Source organism: Dermacentor albipictus, chromosome 8 (assembly GCF_038994185.2).
Source record: "Dermacentor albipictus isolate Rhodes 1998 colony chromosome 8, USDA_Dalb.pri_finalv2, whole genome shotgun sequence".
Classification (NCBI taxonomy): domain Eukaryota; kingdom Metazoa; phylum Arthropoda; class Arachnida; order Ixodida; family Ixodidae; genus Dermacentor; species Dermacentor albipictus.
In genome coordinates, this window is record NC_091828.1 from 16,928,209 (window position 1) to 16,954,605 (window position 26,397).

General features: G+C 48.7%; 1 protein-coding gene across 1 annotated transcript in view; it reads left to right on the top strand.

Moving 5' to 3' along the window:
• LOC139048633 (astacin-like metalloprotease toxin 5) overlaps positions 1–26,397 on the top strand; it is a 37,048-nt gene that overhangs the window by 4,229 nt on the left and 6,422 nt on the right. Inside the window, exons 3-5 of the mRNA XM_070523084.1 lie at positions 2,124–2,196; positions 12,092–12,206; positions 24,708–24,883. Of these exons, the coding sequence (XP_070379185.1) occupies positions 2,124–2,196; positions 12,092–12,206; positions 24,708–24,883 (364 nt within the window). The remainder of the gene's footprint in view (positions 1–2,123; positions 2,197–12,091; positions 12,207–24,707; positions 24,884–26,397) is intronic.

Below are 26,397 nucleotides of genomic sequence, written 5' to 3' on the forward strand. Positions count from 1 at the left end.
GACTGACAAAGAACCTTGAGAACAAGTTAACAACCGCTCAAAGAGCGATGGAACGAAGATTGCTAGTCATAACGTTAAGAGACAGAAAGAGAGCGGTCTGGATCAGAGAGCAAACGTGTATAGACGATATCCTAATTGACATCAAGAGAAAAAAAAATAGAGATGGGCAGGTCATGTAATGCGCCGGTTAGATAACCGTTGGACCATTAGGGTTACAGAATGGACACCAAGAGGAGGGAAGCGCTGTCGAGGACGGCAGAAGACAAGGTGGGGCGATGAAATTAGGAAATTCGCGGGCGCTAGTTGGAATTGGTTTGCGCAAGACAGGGGTAATTGGAAATCGCAGGGAGACGCCTTAGTCCTGCAGAGGACATAAAATAGGCAGCAGCTGCTGCTGCTGCTGCTGCTGATGATGATGATGACGAAAGTATTCTTTAAAGGAAGAAAAAGCAACGCTAATTTTCTGGGGCACTTGTCAAAACTAACATTAAATAAAAGCAGGCAGTACACGTCAGAGAGAAACCTGGCATAATCCATGCGTAACCATCATTGCTCAACTCTCTTCATCAATAACCATATTTATTATTCTTTCACTTGTGCCTAAACTTGTCGTTCATATTTTCATGTGCGTGTGTGTTCATGTGTATTTCTGTTTGTTGTCGTTCTTTTTTTCTGGTCTACTTGAATCCTAAGCTGCAATTGCATAGTGAAGTAATTAATGATGTATTTTTTAATGTTCCCTTTAAGAAAAAAGTGATTTATGTTTTGCATTTTCGTATTTTGATGTGACTTGTACTGTACGCGTGTTTCTGCAACCATGTCGGTGTTCGATGCTGTGAAAATAAAATAAATTCGAACATACAACTTCTCTCAACACTCATATTTTACATCTATATTGTCTTGTTAGGTGAGATGCTGTGGACATGTATACATGTTCATTTGTTGTATTAATGGCAATTCTGGCGCGTACTGCCAAAGCAAAACGGCAGGGGACAAGAAGTCAACCCAAATTTGTGGCTTTTTTGTCTGTGCACCTGTCATCTGTGCTTTGTAGGGATGCGTAAGAAATAAAGTTCCAGTAACGTTCCAATTTCTAGTTTCGGTACTCGATGTGCCCTTCTTACGCGATGCCGAAATACTTAGGCGCTGTAGTACGTGCATGATGTCGCAGGCCGAGCACTTAGTGTAAATACTAGAAGGCTCTTAGAACATCACGGGGATGCGTGGTGAGAAAGCCGTGTTACGTCTAGGTGGTGATACGAAAAAAAAAAAAATAGAGAGAAGCGAGTAATGATCCCTTTAAGGTTGTTCACATACGTGCCTGTGAAACTGGAAACGAAAATTGAAAAGAAAGCCATCGAAACGCATTCTGTGCTTTTTAGTCTTCAGATTACGGTCACCGTATAACGGTATTTTATTTAGAAGGTGCTGCAAAGACTGCGATGTCAAAACGAAAGGCGATAGGTTTGACTACATGTGGAAAAGACGGCTTTGGTTTTGATGCGGATTAAGTGTATGTCGCAAAACTAACATTTTCCTTTTAAAATGTATGTGTAGTGTGTGTGTTTGTGTGTGCGTATTACTCAGTAATTTAGCTTTAGTTCGACATTCGTTGTTTTCGCGTCTCCGCGTCTCGTTGTTCCACACTGCTCCATTTCATTGCGCAAGTATGTCAGTTATCCATATCCGTTCGCAACATATCAAAATTCAGTACCGTTGTGCTAGGAAGTGCGGATATAAATACACCTCTGAAGTAAGCGAAGATGTTATTGGGAGTTTCAGATTATTTTGTTGAACTGCACTTGTTTAACAGCGCAGCATTGTTTAGCATTATTTATGGTCGAAAAGCATGTCATCAATACTGCTGAATGCGTACAAAAATGTAAACTCGGCCTCCGCGGCAACAAACAAACAGAAAACAGCGAAAAGCAACAACGACGACAATGACACACCAATACACTGGCTCCTTTGGCCAGCGTTTGTTTTTACCGGCGTAATTATGGTAATAATTAGGGTCATGTTTAGTATATGCTGGCTTGAAATGGTTGGCTTAGAACTTGCACGCAGGGAGTCATCGTGAGTATATTTCTCACAACGTCGCTGCTATTTGTGCACGTACGCAGAGAGCTGCAGTGACCAGAGATGCCAAGCTGTGGCCCAAAGGGATCATTCCGTACGTCTTCGAACAAAGACCAAGTAAGCGAAACACGAAAATATTCAGAAGTATTTCTGAGCTGCAGTCGGTTTACACACTCTTGATGTCGCTTCTGACACCCTCGCTGAACACCGCCCTATACTTCAGATGGTATCATCGGCAGCTACTGCCATCACTACAAGCAATTTCTTTGTGAGCTCGCCAGCTAGAGGAATCACTATTCCTACGGTCCACTCCTCACACGCTCTATTTGGCACATGACAAACTGCCTTAGACATACACGAATGATATATTGTGCCATAAATCCATTCTTAAGATATTATTTCACTTCAACTTGAAGGGGAAAAAATGCGCATGGGTCCCGAAACGCCAATTAGTTTTCGTTTATGTTATCTTGGAAAGTGCTCGTGTGGTCTGACAATTATTTTCATGGCGCAATTTCCTGCAAGATTTCTCTCTATGAACCCTTTTCGCGGAGCAGTTTGCTCTGGAGAAACTAGATGGCGCTTTCGGTGGCGCGCCGCACGTTGCCTCAGCGAAAGCGCACGAATACGAAACCGCTACCTCTTCTTCCCTGCTACTGAGCGATCAGCTTTTGAGATAGCAAATGGGCGTTCGCTAACTCACTGTGCTCCGTTCATGCCGCCACATATGGAACGGTAGAGGTAATATGTGCGCAGTAGTTGGCTGCAAAACTAGAGACTGGGATTTTAAGGAATGCAAGGAGTCTGTGTGACCATGCTCATGGACTGCTGTTATATAAGAACTTCCTGTCTTGTCGGCCCTTCGCAATGCACGGTTTTCCTCGAGAATAAACAACATCAATCATCCACCAGTGTTGTATCACCAAACTCCAAAGATATAGACTTCAGCCACGGAACGTCGGCAAGAGTAAGCATCGCTCGTTACACCCTGACAAAAGGAGTAGCGCCGCGTCCTGGCATAGTAAGTTTCTCGCACGTTGCCTACACGCACGTGTACCCCAACTTACACGCAAACTAACGCAAACTGCATCGCCAAGGCATCAGGAATAAGTAAATAGGCGCACACCAAGAGAGCGAGAGAAAAAGGCAAAGGAAAGAGAGGTTAACCAGATAATTTCTCCGGTTGACTACCTCCTACCGAGGGGAGGGAGAAAAGGACACGATCGGTGAGAAAAAAGGAACGCAACAAGAGAAGAAAAATTACAGGGACGTTTCATTTTTCGTGAACGAGGGTTACGCGCGAGTGCTATCCCTCTATAATTGCGATAGCAATGACATGGACACTCAAGGCACATTCTTGCCATGGTGGTCGCCGCGAGAGAAAGAAATAAACTTTATTGTTAGACCCGGCTTCTTGAGCCCAAAGGTGGGTGGCCTCCTCAGTCCAGGTAGCCATGGCTCGCTGCCGCCCCCCGAACCCTGTTCACCAACCGCAGCTGGCTGTCAGGGTCTTGCGTCACCAGCAGAGCCTCCCACTGGTTTTCCGATTCTTCCTCTGAATTTGCTTCTTTCTGGATGTTATCACCTGGTGGCGATGATAACGGTGGTGCTTCTCGAATATTCCTGCGCCCCAGCACCATATGGCGCAAGGTGTTGGGCGTGTCTGGCGGGCAGAACTTGCAGTCTCGTCCGTAGGTGTCCGAATACATGGCGTGTTCCATGTGGGTAATTTCCAGCATCGAGTCTTCTCCAGGTTACCGCTTGTTCCCTACTCATCGTCTTATGCGCGGGCGGGTAGCGAAGCCTCTGCTTCCTGTAGTGCTCCAAGATATCCGAGTACTTCTTGGATATCCGTTCATCTTCCTCGTCACAGTCGTTGGTCCGCGTTCTCTGCGTGTCGGAGGTGGCTCGGTGTGCATTGTCTCGAGTCGCGGCGTGCGCCACCTGGTTCTCCGCGAGAGACTCGTGTCCCGGCGTCCAGAGGATTTGTGCTGCTTCAATCTCGGTGTTGCTCAAGACCCGAAGTGCTGCCTTTCTGATCCTTCCGTTCATATACCTTCTGCATGCTTCTTGCGAGTCCGTCACCACGGTAACCAGGGTCTTCTTGCACGTTGCGATGGCCAGAGTTATGCCCAGCTCTTCCGCTATGCTCGCGTCCTTGGCACGTATGGATATGGCTGTAAGTTATTCGCCCTTCTCGTCGACCACGCTGATTGCAAATAGGTCGTTTGTTTTGTACGCAGCTGTATCCCTGTATCTCACATTTTCTTCTTTGCTGTTGATGGGTTCGAGTATGGGCTTGAGCGCCTGTATTCTTCCCTGTCTCCTTTCCTTGTCGTACTCGGTATGCATGTTTCTGGGAATGATACTTATGTGTAGCCTGTCTTTGATCTCGTGTGGGATACGCTGAGGTAGGTGCCTTTCATCCTCGACTTGGTAGCCCAGATCTAGGAGTACGGCTTTTCCCGTATGTGTCAGCTTTAGTCTGTCCAGTTGGTGGACGTTGTGCGCTTCCACGAGCTCTTCCCACGTGTTGTGGACTCCCATTTTGAGTAGTTTCACTGTGGACGTGGAGGGGGATAGGCCCAAGGCAATTTTGTAGGATTTCCTGATGAGGGCGTTTACTTTGTCTCGTTGGCTGTTCTTCATGTCAACGTATGGGGTCCCGTACGTGACGATGCTCATGTGTAGCGCTTGTATCATTCTCGTGCAGTCTTCTTCCTTGAGTCCGTGACTTTTGCTCGTCACTCTTTTGATAAGGTGTGTTATTTGTTGCACTGTCCTCTGAATTTTTTCCAGCTCTGCTCCCTCGGCCCCGTCCTTTTGAATCACGAGTCCGAGAATCCGGAGTATCGTAACCTGCGGAATCATGATGCCTCCCACCTTTACTACCGGGTCTGGAATTTGCTGCGGTTGTCGGCCTCTTGTGCGCTTTCTTAGCACCAAGAGTTCCGACTTTTCATGTGCGCACGTCAGTGCACATGCTTCCAGGTACTTTTCCGTAGTGTCAACCGCTTCTTGCAGAGCGTCTTGCTGTTTACCTGTCGACCCTCCCGTAGTCCAGATGGTGAGGTCGTCAGCTTATATTGCGTGACCAATCCCTTCTATTTGCTTCAATTGCTTGATTAGCAAGCTCATCGCCTGATTGAATAGCATCGGCGAAATCACGGAGCTTTGTGGCGTTCCCTTTCGCGGTATGTCAGATTTGTGAGAGCGTAAGTTGCCTATCCCCACTGTGGCTGTCCGTTCTTTCAGAAAAGCTTTGATGTAATTATAGATTTTTTCGCCGCAGTTATATACGTTGAGGTGTTGCAGTATGGCTTCGTGTGACACGTTGTCGAAAGCCCTTTTCACGTCAAGTGCGAGGATGGCTCTTTTGCTGTGCGCGTCCAGTTTGTCGATCACTTCTTCTTTGATCTGCAGCAACACCTCTTGCGTGGACAGGTGAGCTCTAAATCCGAACATAGTGTTTGGGACGTGTCCGTTGTTTTCGTGATATTCGATCATGCGGTTATGCACCATGTGCTCGTAGAGTTTTCCAGCACACGAGGTGAGGGATATATAGGTCGAAGGTTCTGCACGCTGATGGGCTTGTTGGGTTTAGGCATCATGGTTGCCTCGGCATGTTTCCACTCCGGTGGTACCTTACCGTGTTCCCAGCACTCGTTGGTGTATTTTAAGAGCGCATTTACAGAGGGTCCGTCAAGGTGCCGGAGTGTCTTGTTGTTTATTCTGTCGTATCCCGGCGCCGTGTTGCGGGTGAGCTTGCTCAAGGACCTTTCGATTTCTGTTTCTGTGAAGGGCCGATCCATTTCTATGTTTGGGTTGCCTCGATACTCGTCGAAGTGCGGATCTACAGTTATGTTCCGCTCCGTACCGAGGAACTTCTTCACTTCTTTGATAATTTCTTCCTCATTCCCAGGGTGGTTGTGTATGAGTCTCTGCACTTTCTGTTTTGCGGCGTTCTTGTTCTCCTTCTTTGATAGGAGAGTCTTGAGTACCGCCCAAGTGCGTTTGCTGCTTAAGGTCCCTTGAAGCTTGTTACATGTTTCGCGCCAGTTCTTTCTTTCAAGTCGTTCAGAGTACTCTTGCGTTTCCTTGATCAGCTTGGAGATTTGAATTTTGAGTTTCCGGTTGCACTTGTTACGCTGCCAGCGTTTCGCGAGACCCCTCCGCGTCTTCCACATGTGCAGTAAGTGGGGGTCGACCACGGGGGTGACTTGCGACAGCTGAATTGTCCTCGTATGCTCCTCGGCTCTTTCCACGACTCCTCTAATCCATATTTCTATGTCGTCTATTGTCGCATTAATGGCGCTCTCGTCTTTGCGAAAGGACTGCCAGTCCATGATCTTGGCTTTTCCGATCTTCATCGTTGCTTTGTGGTGCGAAAGGATCGTTTGCACTATATAATGGTCGCTACCCAGATTCTCGTCCATGCAGCTCCACTCATACTGTTTGAGTCCGTGTACGAATGTGAGGTCGGGGCTGTTGTTTTTAGATACACTGTTGCCGATGCGCGTGGGTGTCTTCGGGTCGTTGAGTAGCGGGATGAGATGTTGTTGGGCTACGCTGTGCACATCTTCTCCTTTTTTCTTTGAGGCCGCATAACCCCAGGCCACATGGGGAGCATTGAAATCTCCAACGACTATCAGGCCGTTACCCTTGCTCGGCTTCTTCGCCTCTCGCATTAGCTTGTCTAGATCATTTAGGGGGTCCTTTGATGGGCTGTACACGTTTAACACAAACAGGCTTTGATGCTGTTTTTTCTCGGGTATGATTTCGAAGAGGGTGTGTTCGATGTGGTGTTGGATGTCGTGTCGTTGAGCATTGATGGCCTTCTTGGTCAGGATTGCTTGGTCAGTTGCTTGGGTAGCGAGCTCATCGCCAGATTGAATAGCATCGGCGAAATCACGGAGCCTTGTGGCGTTCCTTTTCGCGGTATGTCAAATTTCTCAGAGCGTAAGTTGCCTATCCCCAATGTGGGTGTCCGTTCTTTCAGAAACGCTTTGATGTAATTATAGAGAAATGTACCGAGCCGCAACACGCACACTGATGTTCCGTTTTAACTCCAAGGGTGATAACACTGTCCGCGCGCGCCGTATGCTGTATGTGCCAGTGAAACCGTACGACGGTGAGCCGAATCGCACCCAAGGGGAGGGCAGCGCGGGGGGTGGGGCGTATACTCTGGTAGCAACTGCGTAGGTTGCGCAGTGGCGCGCGCCGCATCTTGAAAGCGATGTGCAGACGGCTCATACCTTTGTGCGTGCTGTGTTCTGGCCGCTTAGTTTGGCTTGAAGCGATAGACCGCACGAAGGTCACTTCGCTCGCTGTTGCCATGGCGCTCTTTCTCACGCCAGCACTTGCTCGTGCCCAGCGTTTCGCGACGACTTCGGTATCGGTCGACTCGCGGTCGGCCTGCTGCCGCCTGCTTAACTGCCCCGTTCTTCCCGCATGGCGCTCGGCAAGTCGATCACGAGACGAACCCGGTTCCTTCATAATGCGCACACAACCCCTAGCGACCGCCAGAGGAAGTCCACACAGCGCGCTTCGCCTACGCGTCACCTCTGTGAAACTTCGCCTCTTTTCTCATTCCTCGCTTCGCTCCACGCCACCTTGACTTTCCTCTACGCGGCGTTGTCCACCACAGTCCACCAGCAACTGTGGCAAGTTGCGCAGGGCCACCATGCCCGGTGATGGTGTGATGCCGTTGGAGTGTGGTGCGCTACCCTTGTAATGGAAAGGTGCATTTCACCGTTACAAATACCAATGACCGCACCAGTTCAATGTTCATGTGCTCGTATGGAAACAATTGCAACAAACTTAAGTAGGGCTCCCTAGAATAAGCATTAGTGAAGCTCAACTGGAATTCGCTCAGGCTGGTACTTCTCTCTGCTACAACTATCCCACCGCGCTCCTTCGTACTCTCCCCGGCACGCGATGCACTTCTCCACCTCCAGGCTTCTCCTTCCTCCACTTCCTTTGTGGCTTCACACTACTCATCGAGAGTCCCTCGGGGCGCATAGCCATTTATAGTCGCGCATAATAACACCTACAATGGAGATCTGCCTCTGTGGGCTCTGTGACAGCTTGCGAAGGCGTTACGTAGTTTTACACAGCGTCAACGTCCCATTGACAAATTTTATGTCACACAGGACACAGCAACAACTTGCCACAACTTGTCACACAGGCAGGTGTCTCACACAGGCAGGTGGCGCAGCAGTGCCTTCATAGCGGTTTGCGCTGATGTTCGTGTAGGCCTGTTTCCAAGAATGTTGTTTTCCGTGAGTTGGCGCTTGTCCAAAGAGCAGGCTTCTCAGACACGCTCTAGCGTGTCTGAGAAGCCTGCTCTTTGCGGGTTGAAACGAGGGCACTCGCAGTGTGACTTCTGCACCCGCAGAAGTCACAGAGTGGGCTATTAGCCATTTCGAGCAAAAAAAGAGTACGCATTTGAAAATGCTACTCCAAGCCTCCAAGCCATAGACAGAATTAGAAGGGTGCAGCCATAATAATGGAAGGTCGGTTGTAATACTGAGCTGTAAATGAAAGTCCAGGATATGGAGGCATGCACTTCTGTAGTCGGATGAATTACAATGAACTGATATTATGTTACGTTCAAGAATCAATGCTGCGAAGCATGGGTGACGGCGACACATCAACCATACACATATGTTTGAAGCTGAACATTTCGTGGCGGTACTCAGAGTAAGCTAGGGATTCACGATAATACGTCTTTGCTAAATGCTGTTACAAAGTACAAAAGACCTAAGTCCCAAGCCCTTGTACGCAGCAAGAACAACATTATCGCAACTGAGCCCACCCGCGAATATTAGGCAGAAAATAATCAATCAGATAGTGACCGCGCCGAGGAACTTTACCGAGATAGAAACATGACAAATCAATGCTTCAAAGTGTTTGCCAAATACTGAACGAAAGGGATAGCACCCCAATCCTGATTCACCTCACAAGCGGAAACATTTGCACAGCTTGGAATACATTTGTAGCGCCGCTGTTAGTACAAGCACCGTTTACGCTGCTCCCACAGCTTGGAGAAGGCGCAATGAGCTCCGCAAGCACTTCCATGTCCTTTTAAGCTGTGCCCACTGCTTCGTGTCGTCCACCCAATCACTGTCTGCGATATCCACCGAAACAGAGGCTTGCTGAATCGCAACGGGCGTCATTCACATCTATTATAAACACGGAGGAAACGGAGGCAGCTGAGGCAAACAATGGATGCGCCATCACGTGATCAAACATCGCCATGAAGAGGTCGCCGTGAAGATGGTTTATATGCCGCGCCCGCGAGCAGCAAACGTCACGCACAGCTGTCCAGCGATTGCACTTGCGAAGAGTCGGTAATCCGCTTGCCGCGCGCATTGTTGGTTTTGGAACAAACAGTCCACCAGCAACTGTGGCAAGTTGCGCAGGGCCACCATGCCCGGTGATGGTGTGATGCCGTTGGAGTGTGGTGCGCTACCCTTGTAATGGAAAGGTGCATTTCACCGTTACAAATACCAATGACCGCACCAGTTCAATGTTCATGTGCTCGTATGGAAACAATTGCAACAAACTTAAGTAGGGCTCCCTAGAATAAGCATTAGTGAAGCTCAACTGGAATTCGCTCAGGCTGGTACTTCTCTCTGCTACAACTATCCCACCGCGTGGAACAGAGTGCAGTATACATTTAAGAAATGTACTGAGCCGCAACACGAACACTGAGTGCGATGTATTTTAGGAATGGCCTCAACGCGTCATTTTCTTGCACTGCAGTGAAAAACAGGTCTCAGAGTGATCGAAGGGAAGAACGGCTTTCTTTTTCTGGAATAAAAAGTCAGTTGGAAGTCAGCGCTTGTCTACGCCTGTCTCTTTCGCCGTCCTTTATCCAAGTTCGCGCTGTTAAACGTCATGGATTAACACCGACTTGCTCGGTAGCATACCTTACTACAGTTTTTTTCTAGCTTTTTATAGTATGTGTACATTAGAGAGTTTTAGCTCAGCGGGTTTACGTTTCGCTCCGCTCGCGGTCTCCACCGTTGCGCCAGCGGAGCGGCTCGCGAAAAAAGAATTTTAGCCCGGCGGATCACTCACCCGCTCGAGCGGGGAGAGCGGGGCGCTCTGCTTCCCCACCTAGTGGTCCGAATAGGAGTTACTGAGAAATGAATTTGAATTACGATTGCATTTATAATGCAAGAAATGTTGAATAAAGATATATTACATGTTCTCAGTACATTATTTGTTAATGATATACTGAGTACTAATGTACGGGTCAGCGCCGCAGTCGCCGTCGTCGATGCAGAACTGCCGGCGTTCATGTTCGCGGCTGCCATCTTGCATTTCCCATACACGCCCGCGCGCGCTTACGCACGCTATGGCGGCGAGGAGTTACGGAGTCGCCCTCTATCGGAAGCGCCTCGCTGGCGTAGTATGAGGGATCACGTGGCGCGCTCCTCATAGGTTTTGCTGTCAGCGCTCACTGAAAACACCACGCGCGAGCTCTCCCGGACATTTCTGAAAGTACTTTCGAAACGAGAGAAGTTTCTTACTGTTTAAATAATAATCTTGGGCAAAATGAAAGCACACAATCGTTTACAGCCGCTATCTCTTTACCGAATACGTACAGTGAACGCCACTGCGCGCGGTCACCGCGATGGAGTCTCCCGAACCGGCTTCTTGCGTGAAAGGTAGGTAAACGCTGAGAGCAAACTATGTGAAATATGTTCTTATAGTGTTTGTATAACTAAATTGAGCGTAATAGAATGAAGCCTCAATGCAGCGATCGCGCAGATTCGCAGCGACCGACTGCGCGTCTGCATGCTTGTCCGCGCACTGTTTCGCTTTCTGCGCACGCGCGTTTTCGCACCGTGCCGTGAGCTTAAGGCCGCAGAATATGAGTATTTGACAGTATACAAGCAACCATTGTTGCGTGGGCGCTATCAGAGCTGTTCAAAAATAATTTCATTGTAGAGACTTCGACGCCTACGGGACTGTGATGTGCCGTCGCGACGATTCAATCTTTTTTTCTTCTAAATTCTTTGACCTTTCAATACTATTTCTCGAGTTGCGTCGCACTGTATGTTTATCGGCGTTCTCAGCGTGCAATTTCCCGCTGCTCCTTTTTTGTAATCCAGTGCATTAATTCATAACACAAACGTGACCATATGCCATGCTCTCTTTAAATGTGCTTCTTACCGCTGCCTTTCCACTCTACTGAACTTGCCAGTATCTATAGTATCGACAAGTTCATAGACTAAACCGTCATGACATTAGTTGGGCAGCAGACTCGGGCGAGCGTCTCAGTGCGCGTTTCCAGAACATCGCAGACCGGGCGCCGTAGCAGAAATCTTCCTTGCGTCTGTGCTTGCTGCATACCCGAGTTGTAGCCGATGACTGTTTGCCGGTTTTATGTTTCGCGAGCCAAGCTTCACACAGCTTCTTGTCCTGCGGCTACGTGCGAATAAGGCTGACACCGGCCTCCGTTACGTGCGTCCAGCCCTGCGGCACCGAGCAGTAGCCTACCATGTCGCGCGCCTTCAAAGGCAGCCACTACCTATTGTAGTGCTTTCAAGCGTATTAAAGGAGACACTTGAAGCGTGAAAATTTCGCCACTAAATGAAAACCGCAGCGTACGAGGGAATTTAAGCTCGTTTTCAGCTCGCTTCGGCGCGCCCGAAGCAGCCGACGCGGCCGCTATGTCCACGTGATCCCTCCTAGCACGTCACGCCGACGGTGGCGCCAGCTTTTCCAGTGGTGGAGCTCGAGGCCAATACCCTCCGCAGGGGAGTGCTTTCCAGCGGGCGTAAACGCTGCTCCGTAAAACCGCTGGCCGCCTCAGCGTTGTGCGCATGCGCAGTCGTGTCTCCGCTCGCCCGCTCCGCTCCGCTGGCCGTAAACCCGCTGGGCTAAAACTCTCTATTGCATCGACAAGCGCGACAGAAAGTGTAAACGCGTTCTTAAAGCTTTGCATGCGCTGTTTGCTTTGCCTGCGAAGCTTGAGGTGTGGCGTGTTGTTCCACAGATCGACAAAAGCGACTGATCCGGGAAGCCATGGAACAAATCGAGGCAGTGAGCTGCCTGCGCTTCGTGAACCGCACGACGGAGCGGGACTACGTCTTCATCGACCGCAATGACACGTAAGTGAGTGAAGAAACTTTATTGCAGGTCCATCGAGGATGCGAACTCGTCGCGCACCCTGCTAGTCCCACGTCGGGACCGGCTGTAGCCCACCGGCCCGGTCGCGGGCACGCCGGGCAGCCAGGATTTGCTTTTATAGAGCGGGGCTACGCAGAAGCGAGTCCCACTCCTCCTTGATGAACTTGGGGTATGTCGACCCGCACTCCCAGAGCTTGTGCGCTATCGTGGAGGTCTGTCCGCAGCGGGCGTCGTCGCGATACGTGAGTAAGAACAGCGCTGCTTCTCGAAGAAGTGTACGGCGACCAGCCAGCATTGCACGGGATTTGGGCCCATCCTGCTGCTGTAGCTTGGATGGCAGTCTTCGTATTATTGAACTTGTGATGGCAACTGATGGATGAATGGATGTTCATCTTGATGTCCGATAGCGCAAGCTTCTGGGACTGAGGCAAGCGTAATTATATACCAAGTGTTTTAATAGCCTGTGGGAGATAGCAAAACTCCAGATCTTTAACGGGATTTGTCAAAGAGGCCGATGTTCGAGGAATCATAACGCGTAATCGACTAATTATTTACGTGTATTTACTTTATCGCACATATTGCAATTTGCGAATTGTAGCCGGTGAGTTCGCAAGGCATATTCACTTGGAAATAATTATGAGGACGACACCGATTTCAAGATATGTATCGTGAGAATTGCGGTAACAACGCAGCGTTGTTTCACTTACTTTTTTAACAAAACGTCTTTTTATGCATTCAAGCGCAAGAGTAACTGAAAATTCAGTGTATTTCGTTGGGCACATTGGGAATTAATTTTTCGAAACTGGCGTCATCCTGAGAATTCGTTGCAAGTGGATACGCCCTGCGAATTGAGCGGCTGGAAATCCTAAATTGTAATGCACAGTGAAGTAATCAGTTAAAACTTAATTCGGGAAACTTTTTGTGCATTGCTATTTCGCAGTTGTGGTATGATACTTTACAGCTGAATAACAAATCGCATTCGTTCTTCATTGCTGCTTGAGAGAGGGTTGGAGATCGGCTCACTTCAGTGGCTCCTCAGGCGCTGAACAGTTAGTGCGACAGCAGCAGGATGTCACTGTTAACACAGCCATCTTCAGAAGTACAGGCCCCGTATTCACAAATAACTCTTAAGCTGGAACTCTTCGTAAGAGAAAGTTTAAGTCAATCCTGATGCCAGACGTAATATTAGCGAAGGCGGAAAGCCAACGGAAAATATCATCTGCAAAAGAACGGCTTCGTGAATATGAGCACAACTTCTTTGAGGTGCACACAATATCGGCCGCGATCGCTGCCGTGTTACGCGCGATGACCTCCTAAATACATGCACAGCCCCTGCTGGGGCAGCCCGAACGATGCAGCCGGTAACTCCCTTGTAGTGACTGGGATTACCGCATTTCATGGCGTCGTTCAGGAGCTCACTCGACACACGTCCTGCCTCTTCGAGGAGCAAAGTGCAACTGACGGTCTTCCGATGCACACCATGATCAGTTGCAATATATATAAATTACGTCCAAGCGCGTAAAAGGGACTCGGGCATCAAGAAGAGAAGGGAAGAGGACAATGAAGACTGTGCAGCGGCCATTCCTGTTGTTCGTAGACTGCCGTTCCTGCTCTCGCACGCCTAAATAAATCCCTTTTCCCCGTGCTTGTAACAAATTGGTGGAGGTGCTGGGTATCGATCCCAGTACCTATCGCGCCATACCTTGGTGGATGCGCTTTCTAAGCATCTGTGTCCGCGTTCTCGATTCCCGAGTCACAAACGCGCCATACTATCAATACGGGATCTGCGCGCCCGATCAGGCAAAAGCCTTATCGCGTGTCGCCTAACGAGCGCAAGATAATCGGGGAACAAGTGAGTGACATGATGAAAAATCGGATAATACAAGAGTCCTCGAGTCCTTGGGCAGCTCCGGTCATACTCGTCAGAAAGAAAGACGGTAACTGGAGATTTTGCGTCATTTATCGAAGATTAAACGCCTTCACTAAGAAGGATGTCTGCCCGCTGCCCCGGATTGATGATGCAATTGATTGTCTTCATTCGGCCTCTTATTTTTCTTCAGTGGACCTGCGCTCAGGATATTGGCAAATCCCGATGCACCCGGCAGACAAGGAGAAAACAGCCTTCATAACCCCGGATGGATTATTCGAATTCAATGTGATGCCATTTGGGTTGTGCAATGCTCCAGCAACCTTCGAAAGGTTCATGGACACCATTCTGCGTGGGTTAAAATGGAACATCTGTATGTGCTATCTTGACGACACCCGCCGCGGTTGCTCAGTGGCTATGGTGTTAGGCTGCTGAGCACGAGGTCGCGGGATCGAATCCCGGCCACGGCGGCCGCATTTCGATGGGGGCGAAATGCGAAAACACCCGTGTACTTAGATTTAGGTGCACGTTAAAGAACCCCAGGTGGTCCAAATTTCCGGAGTCCCCCACTACGGCGTGCCTCATAATCAGAAAGTGGTTTTGGCACGTAAAACCCCATATATTATTATTATTATCTTGACGACGTTGTTATATTCGGGCGCACATTCAATGAGCACTATACGCGCCTGGATATTGTCCTTGACTGCATCAAGATAGCTGGCCTGGTTCTGAACTCCAAGAAATGTAAATTTTGTGACCGTCAAACTTTTGTGCTGGGTCATTTTGTTGACAAAGACGGTATCTGGCCTGATCCCCTCAAGACGGCAGCTGTTGAGGCATTCAGTGTACCGCAGTCAGTGAAGCAACTTCGTAGTTTCCTGGGTCTTTGCTCTTACTTTCGCCGATTTATTCCTGGTTTTGCTGACGTCGCTTATCCTCTGACAAGACGCACGGTTTGAGTGGACACCCGAGTGCGAGTCTGCATTTCGTCAGTTGAAGTTCCTGCTGACCTCCCGACCTATCCTGCGCCACTTCAATCCTAATGCGCCGACAGAAGTCCACACAGATGCTATAGTGGCGTCGGTCTGGGTGCCGTCTTGGTCCAACGTTATGACGACCGTCAGCACGTGATTGCTTATGCAAGCCGCTCATTAAGCAAACCTTAACGAAATTACACGGTGACAGAGCAAGAATGCCTCGCTGTAATCTTTGCAGTTCAGCGATTTCGCTCGTACTTGTACGGACGCCCATTCCTAGTCTTCACAGACCATTCCCTGTGCTAGCTCGTGAACCTTCGCGACCCTTGTGGTCACCTTGAGCGCTGGGCTTTGAGGTTGCAGGAATATAACTTCACCGTTTCCTACAAGAGTGGCGGAAAACATGCTGACGCAGACTGCCTTTCCCGTATGCCGCTTACCACGACGGACTGCGACGCAGACGATTTTGATCATCTCGTCGCTTCTGTGACATCCGCTTTTCCAGATATCGATGAGTTCAAAGCAGAAGAACGGACAGACACCAAATTGGAGCCACTCTTCACTTCTGCCCATTCAAGTGCAACAAACAGCTACTGTCTACGTCACGGGCTCCTGTACAAAAGGAACTACTCAAGCACTGGTGCACGCTTCCTTCTAGTGGTGCCGGAGCGTCTCCGGCCAGCAATCCTTCAGGCTATGCACGATGACCCTACCTCCGGTCACTTAGGCACTGTGCGCACCCTTTATCGCATTCAAGAACGCTTTTACTGGCCCCGGATGCGACATTCGGTTGAGTTGTATGTCGCCGGCTGCATGCAATGCCAACGTCGGAAACGCCCAACCACTACCCTATCTGGTCTCCTTCAACCTGTGCCGCCTCCCAGCTCACCCTTTCGGCAAGTTGGAATTGATCTGTTAAGCTTTTTTCCAAAGTCATCTAAGGGGAACCGCTGAATAATTGTCGGCACCGACTATTTCACACGCTATTGCGAGACGGCGGCTATACCATCAGCCACTGCCACCGAAGTGTCGCTCTTCTTACTTCACGCTATTGTTCTGCGACATGGACCACCTGGTGTTATCATAAGCGACCGGGGACGTCAATTCACGGCGGATATCGTGGAAGAGGTTGTGCGTTTATGTAACTCGCACCTCAGGCACTCGACGCCGTATCATCCGCAAACGAACGGCCTCACTGAGCGCACTAATCGAACAATCACCAATATGCTTTCCATGTATGTTGCGTCCGATCACAAGAACTGGGATGAAGTTCTACCGTTTATTACTTACGCCTACAACACCGCCAAGCACGAGACAACCGGCTACCGCCCCTTCTTCCTTCTATATGCTCGGCCACCCCGGTATACGCTCGACACTGTCCTTCCTTTTTACCACCACGACAATCCTACGGTCGCCGATACGCTATGCCTTGCTGAAGAGGCTTGGAGACTTGCGCGTCTGCAGACTTTGGCATAAGAAGAAAACTCCAAAGCCCGCCACGACGCACGATATCGGCCTGTTACATATCACCCTGGTGATCTCGTTTGACTTCGGACTTCCTTTTAAGCGCGGTTTGTGCCGAAAGCTGCTGGCAAACTACGATGGACCGTATATTGCCAGCGACAAAGTCAGCGAAGTGAACTATACTCTCGCGCGTCTCACGAACACTGGTAGACGTTCTGCTAGGACACAAGTCGCGCATGTCGCACGGTTGAAATCATGCACGCCACGACAAGCTAGTTGACTCGCACAGTGGGCTTTGTCTGCGAGGAGAGGTGTGTTACGTCCAAGCGCGTAAAAGGCACTCGGACATCAAGAAGAGAAGGGAAAAGAAGAACGAAGATTGTGCAGCGGCCCTTCCTGTTGTTCGTAGCCTGCCGTTCCTGCTCTCGCACGCCTAAATAAACCCCTTTTCCCCATGCTTGTAACAATATTTATGATCGAGAGAAGAAAGGAAAATGAGCGGCCTGATTTTTATTAGCCACATCATGAGAAGCCAACAAACAATGACAGCAGGAAGGGGGGGGGGGTGTTTATTAACTGCAGTTCTTGATTGAAATACAGAAATAATAAATAAATGGAAATGAAATGTGGATGAAAGAACAACTGGTCAAAGGTGGGATACGAACCCACATTTTCGCATTACACGTGCGATGCTCTTACCAAATGAGTTACCGTGGCGACGTTTTCCTATCCACTTTCTGGGGCGTTTATGTTTATCAAGCGAAGGTCTCGTGGCGAGGGTTTCGAATACGGCAGCTTTGATGCCTTCAGGTAGCAAGTGTGGGTTTATTGAGCAGTTGCCCTCACCTAAAATGTTCCGGTAAACGTGACGCCTGCGCCGAGAAGAATGTTCTATATCCGCCACCAAGGCCGTGAAGGTGGTGCTGACAAACGCTCCCAGGCTTGGTTATAGTAAATAAACATAAATACCCGAGAAAGTGGGCGGGAAAACGAAGCCGCAGTAGTTCAGTTCGTAAGAGCATCGCATGCATAATGCGAACACGTGGGTTCGTGTCCCACCTGCAGCCACTTGGTCTTTCATCCACTTTCATTACCATTGATTTATCCTTAACCAACAACTGCAGTTAATTTCCCCTATGCTGTCCTGGGTGTCACCGATCGTTGAATTCTAATGGTATCACTATAAGATATATATATATATATATATATATATATATATATATATATATATGTAGATTTTCTGATGAAGGCCGGACCCCGGCCGAAACGTCAATAAACTTCATACGCGAGTCTACTTCACTGTGAATATTTACCCGGACCCAGAACTGCTTTTTCCTGGTATATATATATATATATATATATATATATATATATATATATATATATATATATATATATATATATATATATATATATATATGTGTGTGTGTGTGTGTGTGTGTGTGTGTGTGTGTGTGTGTGTCTGTGTGTGTGTGTGTGTCTGTGTGTGTGTAGAGTAATGCCAATAGAGGAGCACTATAGTGGGTTTAAGCCGGCTGACGTGCACTATCTCACGACCGCGATGCCGCAGCTGGTCAGATGGAGTCACAGGTTCGACCGCATATTTTACAGGAGGTGCACAGTTGACGATCCGTTAGGGTCTGTGGTATTGATGCAACAGCACGAGGAAAGACCGGGAACGTGAGGCGCAATCCATAACCAAACGAGGGAGTTGATACGGAAAGTGGTAAGGCTCAGGTCGTGGTCATGCCGATTCTGCTGGTTAGCTTGACCCTCCGTCGTGAAGGTGCGGGCAAGTTGTCGGCGTTCTTCAGCATACTTGGCTACTTTTGATATGGGCCTACATTCGGAGGCGTCGGATTGGTAAGGCAATACTGTGTCAAGCGTACACAAGGGTTCTCGTCCATACAACAAAAAGAACGGGGAGAAACCCGTGGTCACTTGAGTCGCGGCATTGTCAGCGTAGGTTACAAAGGGGGAAATGTTCCAAAAGCCAGGGGAACTCATGCTTCAAAGTGTTGTTTTCACTGGCTTTACTCAACAACGAAGTATAACAAAAACATAGACGTTTCGCCACCTATGCGATGGGGCCCAAGAAAGTTCGTAGAATCATGGTTCATCCGTCGTAATCAATCTTCATGTAACTCTAACCGTGGCCCCCTGCCGGATGTTTACGGCAGTTTCATAGATAAATAGGATGTATTTCTCATTTGTTGCCATTGTGTACTGACGATGCCACCCGCATAGGTGGCGAAACGTCTATGTTTTTGTTATACTTCGTTGTTGAGTAAAGCCAGTGAAAACAACACTTTGAAGTTACAAAGGGGAGAACCATGTTCCAGGTGGAATGGTCGGGCGCGATGTATGTAGTGAGCATGTTGCCAAGAGTGCGATTGAAGCGCTCAGTTAATCTACTGGTCTGAGGATGGTACGTGGTAGATCTGTGGTGAATGACGTGGCACTTGGCAAGCAGGGCTTCAACCACTTGGGAATGAAAGACACGCCCTCTGTCACTGAGGAGTTCTCGAGGAGAGCCATGTCGAAGCACGAAATTGCAAAAGATGAAGAAATCAACCTCGCGTGCTGTAGTGGCAGGAAGGGTGGCTGTCTCAACATATCGGGGGAAATGGTTAACATCAACGATTATCCATCGGTTTCCAGACGCAGTGCTAAAGGTCGATGCCGACGCGATCGAAAGGCCGCGCTGGACAAGGTAAGGGCTGAAGAGCGCCGCTCGAGCGTCGCGGAAGAACCTTGCGTTGTTCGCAGGCTTTGCAGGCACATATATATATAACTTCAGTACAAAGCACATACCGGGCAGGAGCGTTGGCGCAAACTTGCGTAAGTTTTCCGCACGCCTGCGGTACCCCTGTGGGGGTCGGCATGAAAAGCTGCGCAGATGTCGAAGTGCACGTGACGATGTATTACGAGACGCCACTTGCGACCATCCGGTATATAGTTGCGACGATGGAGCAGGTTGTCTCGCACGGTAAAATGAGAGACTTGACAGCGGAGCGCGCGGGAGGGCGGGATGGTTCGAATCCGACAAAACGTCGGGCATGGTAACAATGCACGGGTCCTTTCGTTGCTCCGAATGCATGGACTCAGCGTTAAACTCTGAAAGAGCGGTGTATTGTGCCGGGAGAGACACTGTATCATGGGGTAGAGGAGAGTGAGAAAGGGCGTCAGTGTCGGAGTGCTCATGGCCAGGCTTGTACACCACTTGGATATTATACTCTTGTAGCCGTAGAGCCAAGCGACCGGTGTGGCCCGAGGGGTCTTTCGTATTTGACAACCAGCAAAGAGCGTGGTGGTCCATGATGACTTAAAAGGGTCGTTCATAAAGCTAGGGTCGGAAATTATGAAGAGCCCATACTGTAGCCAGGCACTCTTTCTCAGTGGTTGAGTAGTTGGTCCCGGCCTTCGTGAGAGTTCGGCTCGCGTAGACGACAGCATACTCGTCATAACCAGGCTTGCGTTGCTAGCACCGCACCAAGGCCCACACTGATGGCACCTCCGTAGGCACCCGTGGATCGTAGTGCCCGAGTATAGGAGCAGATTTGAGTAGGCCGTGTAGTGTCTGGAATGCGTCATCACATTCAGGAAACCAGCTATACATGTCGGTGCCAACGGTGAGAAGGCGTGGAAAAGGAGCGATAATGGTCGCGAAATTGCGCAAAAATAAAAAAAAATTAAGAACAAAGGCCGATGAAGCTCCGGAGGTTCTTCAGTGACGTTAGTTTAGGAAATTCGGCAACAGCTCGAAGTTTCACAGGATTGGGGAGAACGCCGTCTTTGGAAATGACGTGGCCCAAGATTGCTAAGTTGCGAGTCCCAAAGCGGAACTTTTTGATATTCATCAGAAGACCTATGTTCTCTATACATGTCAAAACTTGGTGGAGACGATAGAGGTGCGTCGAGAAATCTGAAGAAAACACGGCGATTTCGCAACGTAGCACAGACAGATATTCCATTTGAGACCGCGAAGTACGTTAGCCATCATGCGCTCGAAAGTTGCGGGCGCATTGCAGAGTCCGAATGGCATGACGTTAAATTCATATAGCCCATCAGGGGTGACAAACGCTGTCTTAAAGCGATAACAGGTGGCCATGGGAACTTGCCAGTAACGAGACCGCAAGTCCAATGACGAGAAGTACTCGGCGCCTTGTAAATCATCATGTGCATCGTCAATTCGGGGTAAGGGGCAGACGTCCTTTCGTGTTACTTTGTTGAGACGGCGGTAATCGAAATATACTCCAATAGAACCATCCTTTTTACTCGCTTTCACAACTGGAGAAGGCCACGGACTCTGGGATGCTTGAATGGCGCCATGCTCGAGCATATTGACACATGTACTTCTCTTTATCGGGCGACTACGTTTGACCGCCTAACAAATGTTATCGCACAGCGCAGGACGCGCTTGCATGTATCTGAAGTTTCTGGAAAGCTATCGATTCTTCTATCCGCTGTCTGTTGTCGCCGAACCTTGTGTTATCTGATTTCATCGCGTGACGCGAATGGTGTAGAACTTTGTGGAAGGCACGCGGTTCCCAACGATTAGACTGAAATATTCGACGACTGCTGTACAAAAGCCGACGCGCTTGACCCGCTGATAAGATTTTCGACGATCGCCGACCGTGTTCGCCGCTATCGTTGTGCTATGAGGTTAGCCTGTTTTGTGGGCATAGGTTCGCCGAATTAAAGTTCGTTTTGGCGTTCACAGTATTGCTGCTGTGTTCTTCAGCGTCACCACCATGGGAAAATATCATTCACTTGGTCGTTGATTACACGACGCTCCGTCGCTGAGACGCGATAGGGACGTTGTCTGAGGGTAGGCCGGTGTCGATGTGGTGGGAAGCACTGTCCGTACGACAGAACACGTGTTCCATACAGTCGAAGGAATAGCGGAAACTATCCAGGAGATACATAAGTCGCTTGCAGTTTTCAAGGGGAAGGTTGGCGTCAACGTATAAATCAGACCTCGGTCAGTTGGGAGCTCTTCGGAAATGTGTCACGGCATCGAGCAAAAGTCCAGAAAAGGAGCCCGGTCCGTCCAAACACTCAGATATGTCAATGGACTCGACAGAGCCGAGAAACTCGTCGCGAAGGAGAGTGAGCGGGTATGCGATCGGGGTTGTGCACTAACATAATTGTTTTACCCCCGCCTACGTCAAGAACAGCGAATGGATGTGGTAGAGGTTTGCGGTGAAGAAAAGTAGATGATTGCGTGAACCGTACCTGGGCGTCAGGCGCAGATGGACAAAACAAAAGGACTGGTGCTGGAGTACTTGGCGGCAGATCAGTATCGGCGGCGACAGTTATCTTTACAGGGGCGGGAGAGGTAGCCGGCAGAATGTTGTTAAGGACAGACAGAGCAATTTCGGTGCGGGCGCAGTAAATGACGGCTCTTTGGCGCGAGAGAAAATCCCATCCCAGGATGGCATCACGAGAGCAGGAAGGCAGCACAACGAACTCAATCGTGTAAAGTACGTCCTGAATGACAATCCTAGCGGTGCATGCGGCTGAAGGTTCGATGGGCTCCGTGGTGGCAGTACGAAGTACAAAGCCAGAAAGTGATGTGGTGAGCTTCCTGACCTTACGGCAAAGAGCCTCACGTATGACGGAAATGGCTGCGCCCGTGTCGACATGTGTAAATGTAGGGACTCCTTCAACATGTATTTCTATATCGTTTTGCGGTGATACCGGAGGTCTTGGGCATTTCGACAAGCGTGCAGCTCTAGCCTCCGAAGCTGCAGCACGTTGGAAGCTCGTTGGAAGACGGGCGACGTGCTCAGTAGGACATACCCACACGAATGGCGACGTGCTCTGTAGCACGTACCCACACGAATGGCCGCCGCCATATTCTGAGGATAAATTCTCCTTTACTGATTTCACATGGGTTTGGCGTATCTAAGATCTGGGTATCCCATCACCAATTCCAGAAAGAAAACTCTTTGACTCCTTCGAGCGTCGAAGCGAATCGAAGAACTTATCAAAATGTAGATCTCAACGAAACGAGAGTACACGAATAGTCGTAGCGGTACGGGCGTAAGTAGTGCCAACGTAGTCGAGATTGAACCACATTGCACTATTGTGATGAGTGATAGCTGGGGCTATTATGTGTTGAAAATACATGTGAAGAAGACGAAGATGACGAAGCCGGTCGGTTAAGCGAAGTGGGAGTGGACGCGTGATGCGCGAAGCTGGGGAAGTGCGAGATGAGTCATAGAAAAAGGAGGGAAAGGCGGATGAGCTGGCATTGCGGATTTGGGCGAGGAGCCGGGAAGACGTATCTCCAGCTGTGCTCTGGCGACGGGTAGCGGCAGCTTTGAGGACCTCAGACCTGCTCCCTGCTCTCCATGAAGGTCCGAGAGTTGGCCGGCGACAGCTCCAGCTCCTGAGTCCCGACTACGTCGCCGTAGCTGTGCTTAGCGGCCCCAGTCCAGCCCCAAGATGCCGTAACCGGCCGCTGTCCCGTGCCACAGAGGCAATCACCTGGCCATGTCAGAGACACGGCACACTACCGACAACAACCACGTCCGGCGCCACGTGCGTCTCGGGTGCACTGCCGCCAGGGAGAAAACCAGCCCCGTCCAGCTACAACGGCCGCGTGTTGTTCTGCCACGTCGTGACGGCCAGGCTGTTTTGCTTGCCTCATATAAGGAATTGAGACGATAGTGGAAGTGTTGGTTGGTTGTGTATGAATAACTAGGTTATATATTTGGCATGTGTTTACACAGTCATTGTTCTTTGTCGTTTTTTTTTTGTCTTACTCGTTTTTCTGTTATAAACGTTTTCTATCATCTGTACATGGTGTGCTGTCTGTCACTAGGTACGCCTAAATACGTGACAAACATAAGGTGCCAATCTCCGCGATTGGCCCCCGTGGCCGTTTGGTGAAAAAAAGTAAGCAATCAGCAGCACTCGGCACTAAAGTAGACGAGGTAGGCATATTTGCTGTTGGAATACGATACGAATAAGATACAAAATGAGGGAATAATGAACACGAAATAGAGACAGGATAGAGAGATATAATACACATTTATTTGTCGAATCACTTGAACTAACATATACATCAATCTTGTCTTTTGCATCGTTGACACTTGGATGACCTTATTTTAGGCTGTACTACCTTTGCAATCGGCCCCCATTTTAAAGCAAGGCTCCCATTGGAAAGCAGGGTTTGGGTACGGGCTAGTTGGTATTCTATTGTTTCAAACATCACTCACAGCGCGCACATAGACAGGGACCAAAAGAACGACGAAGACAAGTCCTATTAGGAACCCTTCCGGACTTTCGTGACTGTTGCTGCTGCTGGGTGCGGCTGCTGTCTTGCCAAATAGATCACGCGTAAAAAAAATTAATTAGGTGTCTGATGCAAAAATCGAAGCTTGATGCTCTACCATTAGGCGTGTCCTTCTATCGTGCTGCCATTTTGGGGATAATGATGATGACGAATATTATGGCATATACGTTAAACGGAGAATTCGCGAAGAAGCTGGTTGCACATGCGAAAAAAAAGTAAGAAGAAATGAAGGAATGCAAGGCAATGTCAGAGTTGTCGGATACTGTAGCGCAATGGAACGAAGAATGCTTGGCATAACTTTAAGAGACAGGAAGAGTTTGGATCAGAGGACAAGCGGGTATAGCCGATATTCTAATTGACATTAAGAAAAAAAATGGAGCTGGGAAGGTCATGTAATGCGCAGGTTAGATAACCGTTGGACTATTAGGGTTAGAGAATGGGTACTAAGAGAAGGAAAGCGTAGTCGAGGACGGCAGAAGACTAGGTGGGGCGATGAAATTAGGAAATTCGCGGGCGCTAGTTGGAATTGGCTGGCGCAGGACAGAGGTAATTGGAGGTCGCAGGGAGAGGCCTTCGTCTTGCAGTGGAAATAAAATAGGCTGCTACTGCTGATGATGATAAATACTCTTCAACGGAAGAAAAAGCAACGCTAGTTTTATGGGGTACTTGTCAAAACTAACGTTAAATAAAATCAGTTGCACTACACGTCAGAGAGAAACTCATAGAGCAGAGAGCAGCACAACATCAAGGCCACTACGCCACAACGGCGCGTGGATATCTAGATAGCCGGAAGGAATACTGGTCTGAGTATGCTGTGAATGTCATTCACGTTAACAAGGGCCATTTTTTATTTCTATTACGTGCGCAGGTGCGGATCGTACGTAGGCCGCAAGGGAGGCCGCCAACATTTGTCCCTGGGGCTTGGCTGCATGCAGATTGGCTCGGTGATGCACGAGCTCCTGCACGTGGTCGGCTTCCACCACGAGCACTCGCGCTCCGACAGGGACGAGTACATCGACGTCTTCCTGGACAACGTAGAGCCGGGTACAGGCTTCCTCGCGAAAGCTGTCATACTGTCGTTCGGCGGAAGCTCGAGCTCCATAGCCCCTATGGGAAGAGAAACATTGCTTTGCTCAACGACCAATGCATCGAATGTAATGCGGTGTAAAGCCTAGTGCGTTTTACGAGAAAACGCTTCATCTAGCGACTTAAACAAGTAGATCTTTTATTTAGGTGCTTAATTTTTGGTACATCTGTAGAAGATCGCAACAAGTCAGGTAACAAGTTTTAAACTCTGTGCCTGCGCAATATTAAGCTGCATTACAATTGTGTAAACTACGCCTATTATCTAATGTCCAGTGCTCTGATATATAACACACATTTCAGAGTAGGAATTCTGCATCACCTTCGTGGGCGCTGTAAGAATTTGAAATGGACTGTAAACTAGAGCCTTGCCAGTATTCGCAACTTCCGAATAATAAGTCGAGTAATGTACTATTCGGCTTGGCCTTGGAATCGAATAGTCACCATTCGTAAATACGAATATTTTTCGAATATACCTCACAAATATTTTAAAATGTCAACTGTACGCAATCGAACATCAAACTGGAGCAAAAGTACGATCACTGTCGTCTCTTGAGAAACATGATAAATTACGTAGTAGCGCCGACGAAGTAGCTGACGGAACCAGACTTGATCGGGTTTATAGCGATCAGTGGCACTCTCCGAATAATGCTCTATATGAGATCAAACTGCTTAGTCATTTCTAATGCTTCATCTGTGCACTTTCATAAACGACGCATTACGACGTGCAGTGTAACTACATAAACTTGCTAATAATGTGATGTGAGCGACGTGTTATATGAATTGGGGAAATGGCGGCTCGACATTTGAAAACTACTGGAAAGGTATTTCATTTGATTCGTCTCCGGTTCGCGTACCCCTACTGTAAACACATATATTGTATTCGTACGATTTAAGTGCTCCAACATATGTAGTTTGCAAAAGTGCGATATCTCTAATTGGCGCACAGTTACGGATTTTGAAAATTCGTGCTTCTATTTTTCCGAACTTACCAATTTACGCAATTTTAGTAAAAAGTAGGAAAGCATAAGTCATTATGCTCTTTCCTACAGTTATCCGAATTCAACTTCTGCTCTCCCATGCAAGAACTTTCATCCGAAGCGGTCCAGCCGTTGCTTTATGAGAGCATATTTGTACGTTTCACTCGCATTTTGAGAAGGAAACAAGAGTTGGGGGCCCAGAGCCCCGCAGTATTCAGCGGAAGGCCCGTCAGGCGCCGGCTGCGAATTTTATCTCGATGTTCCTGCAGTATCGGGAGGGGAAAATAAAGCTAGTCAATTAATTATTTCATTCATTCAGTAATTGCGACTCCTTCAATACTGAGTATTACTCAGGTATACGCCGGACAACTGTGCTCTTGAGCACAAGTTTGCAGGTTTGAGTATCGACGAGCGGACTTATTTGCTGGTGCCAAAACATTCATGCAGGGATCTTTTTATGCCCGTGAAAGAAGCACCAGTGGCAACAAAGATTTA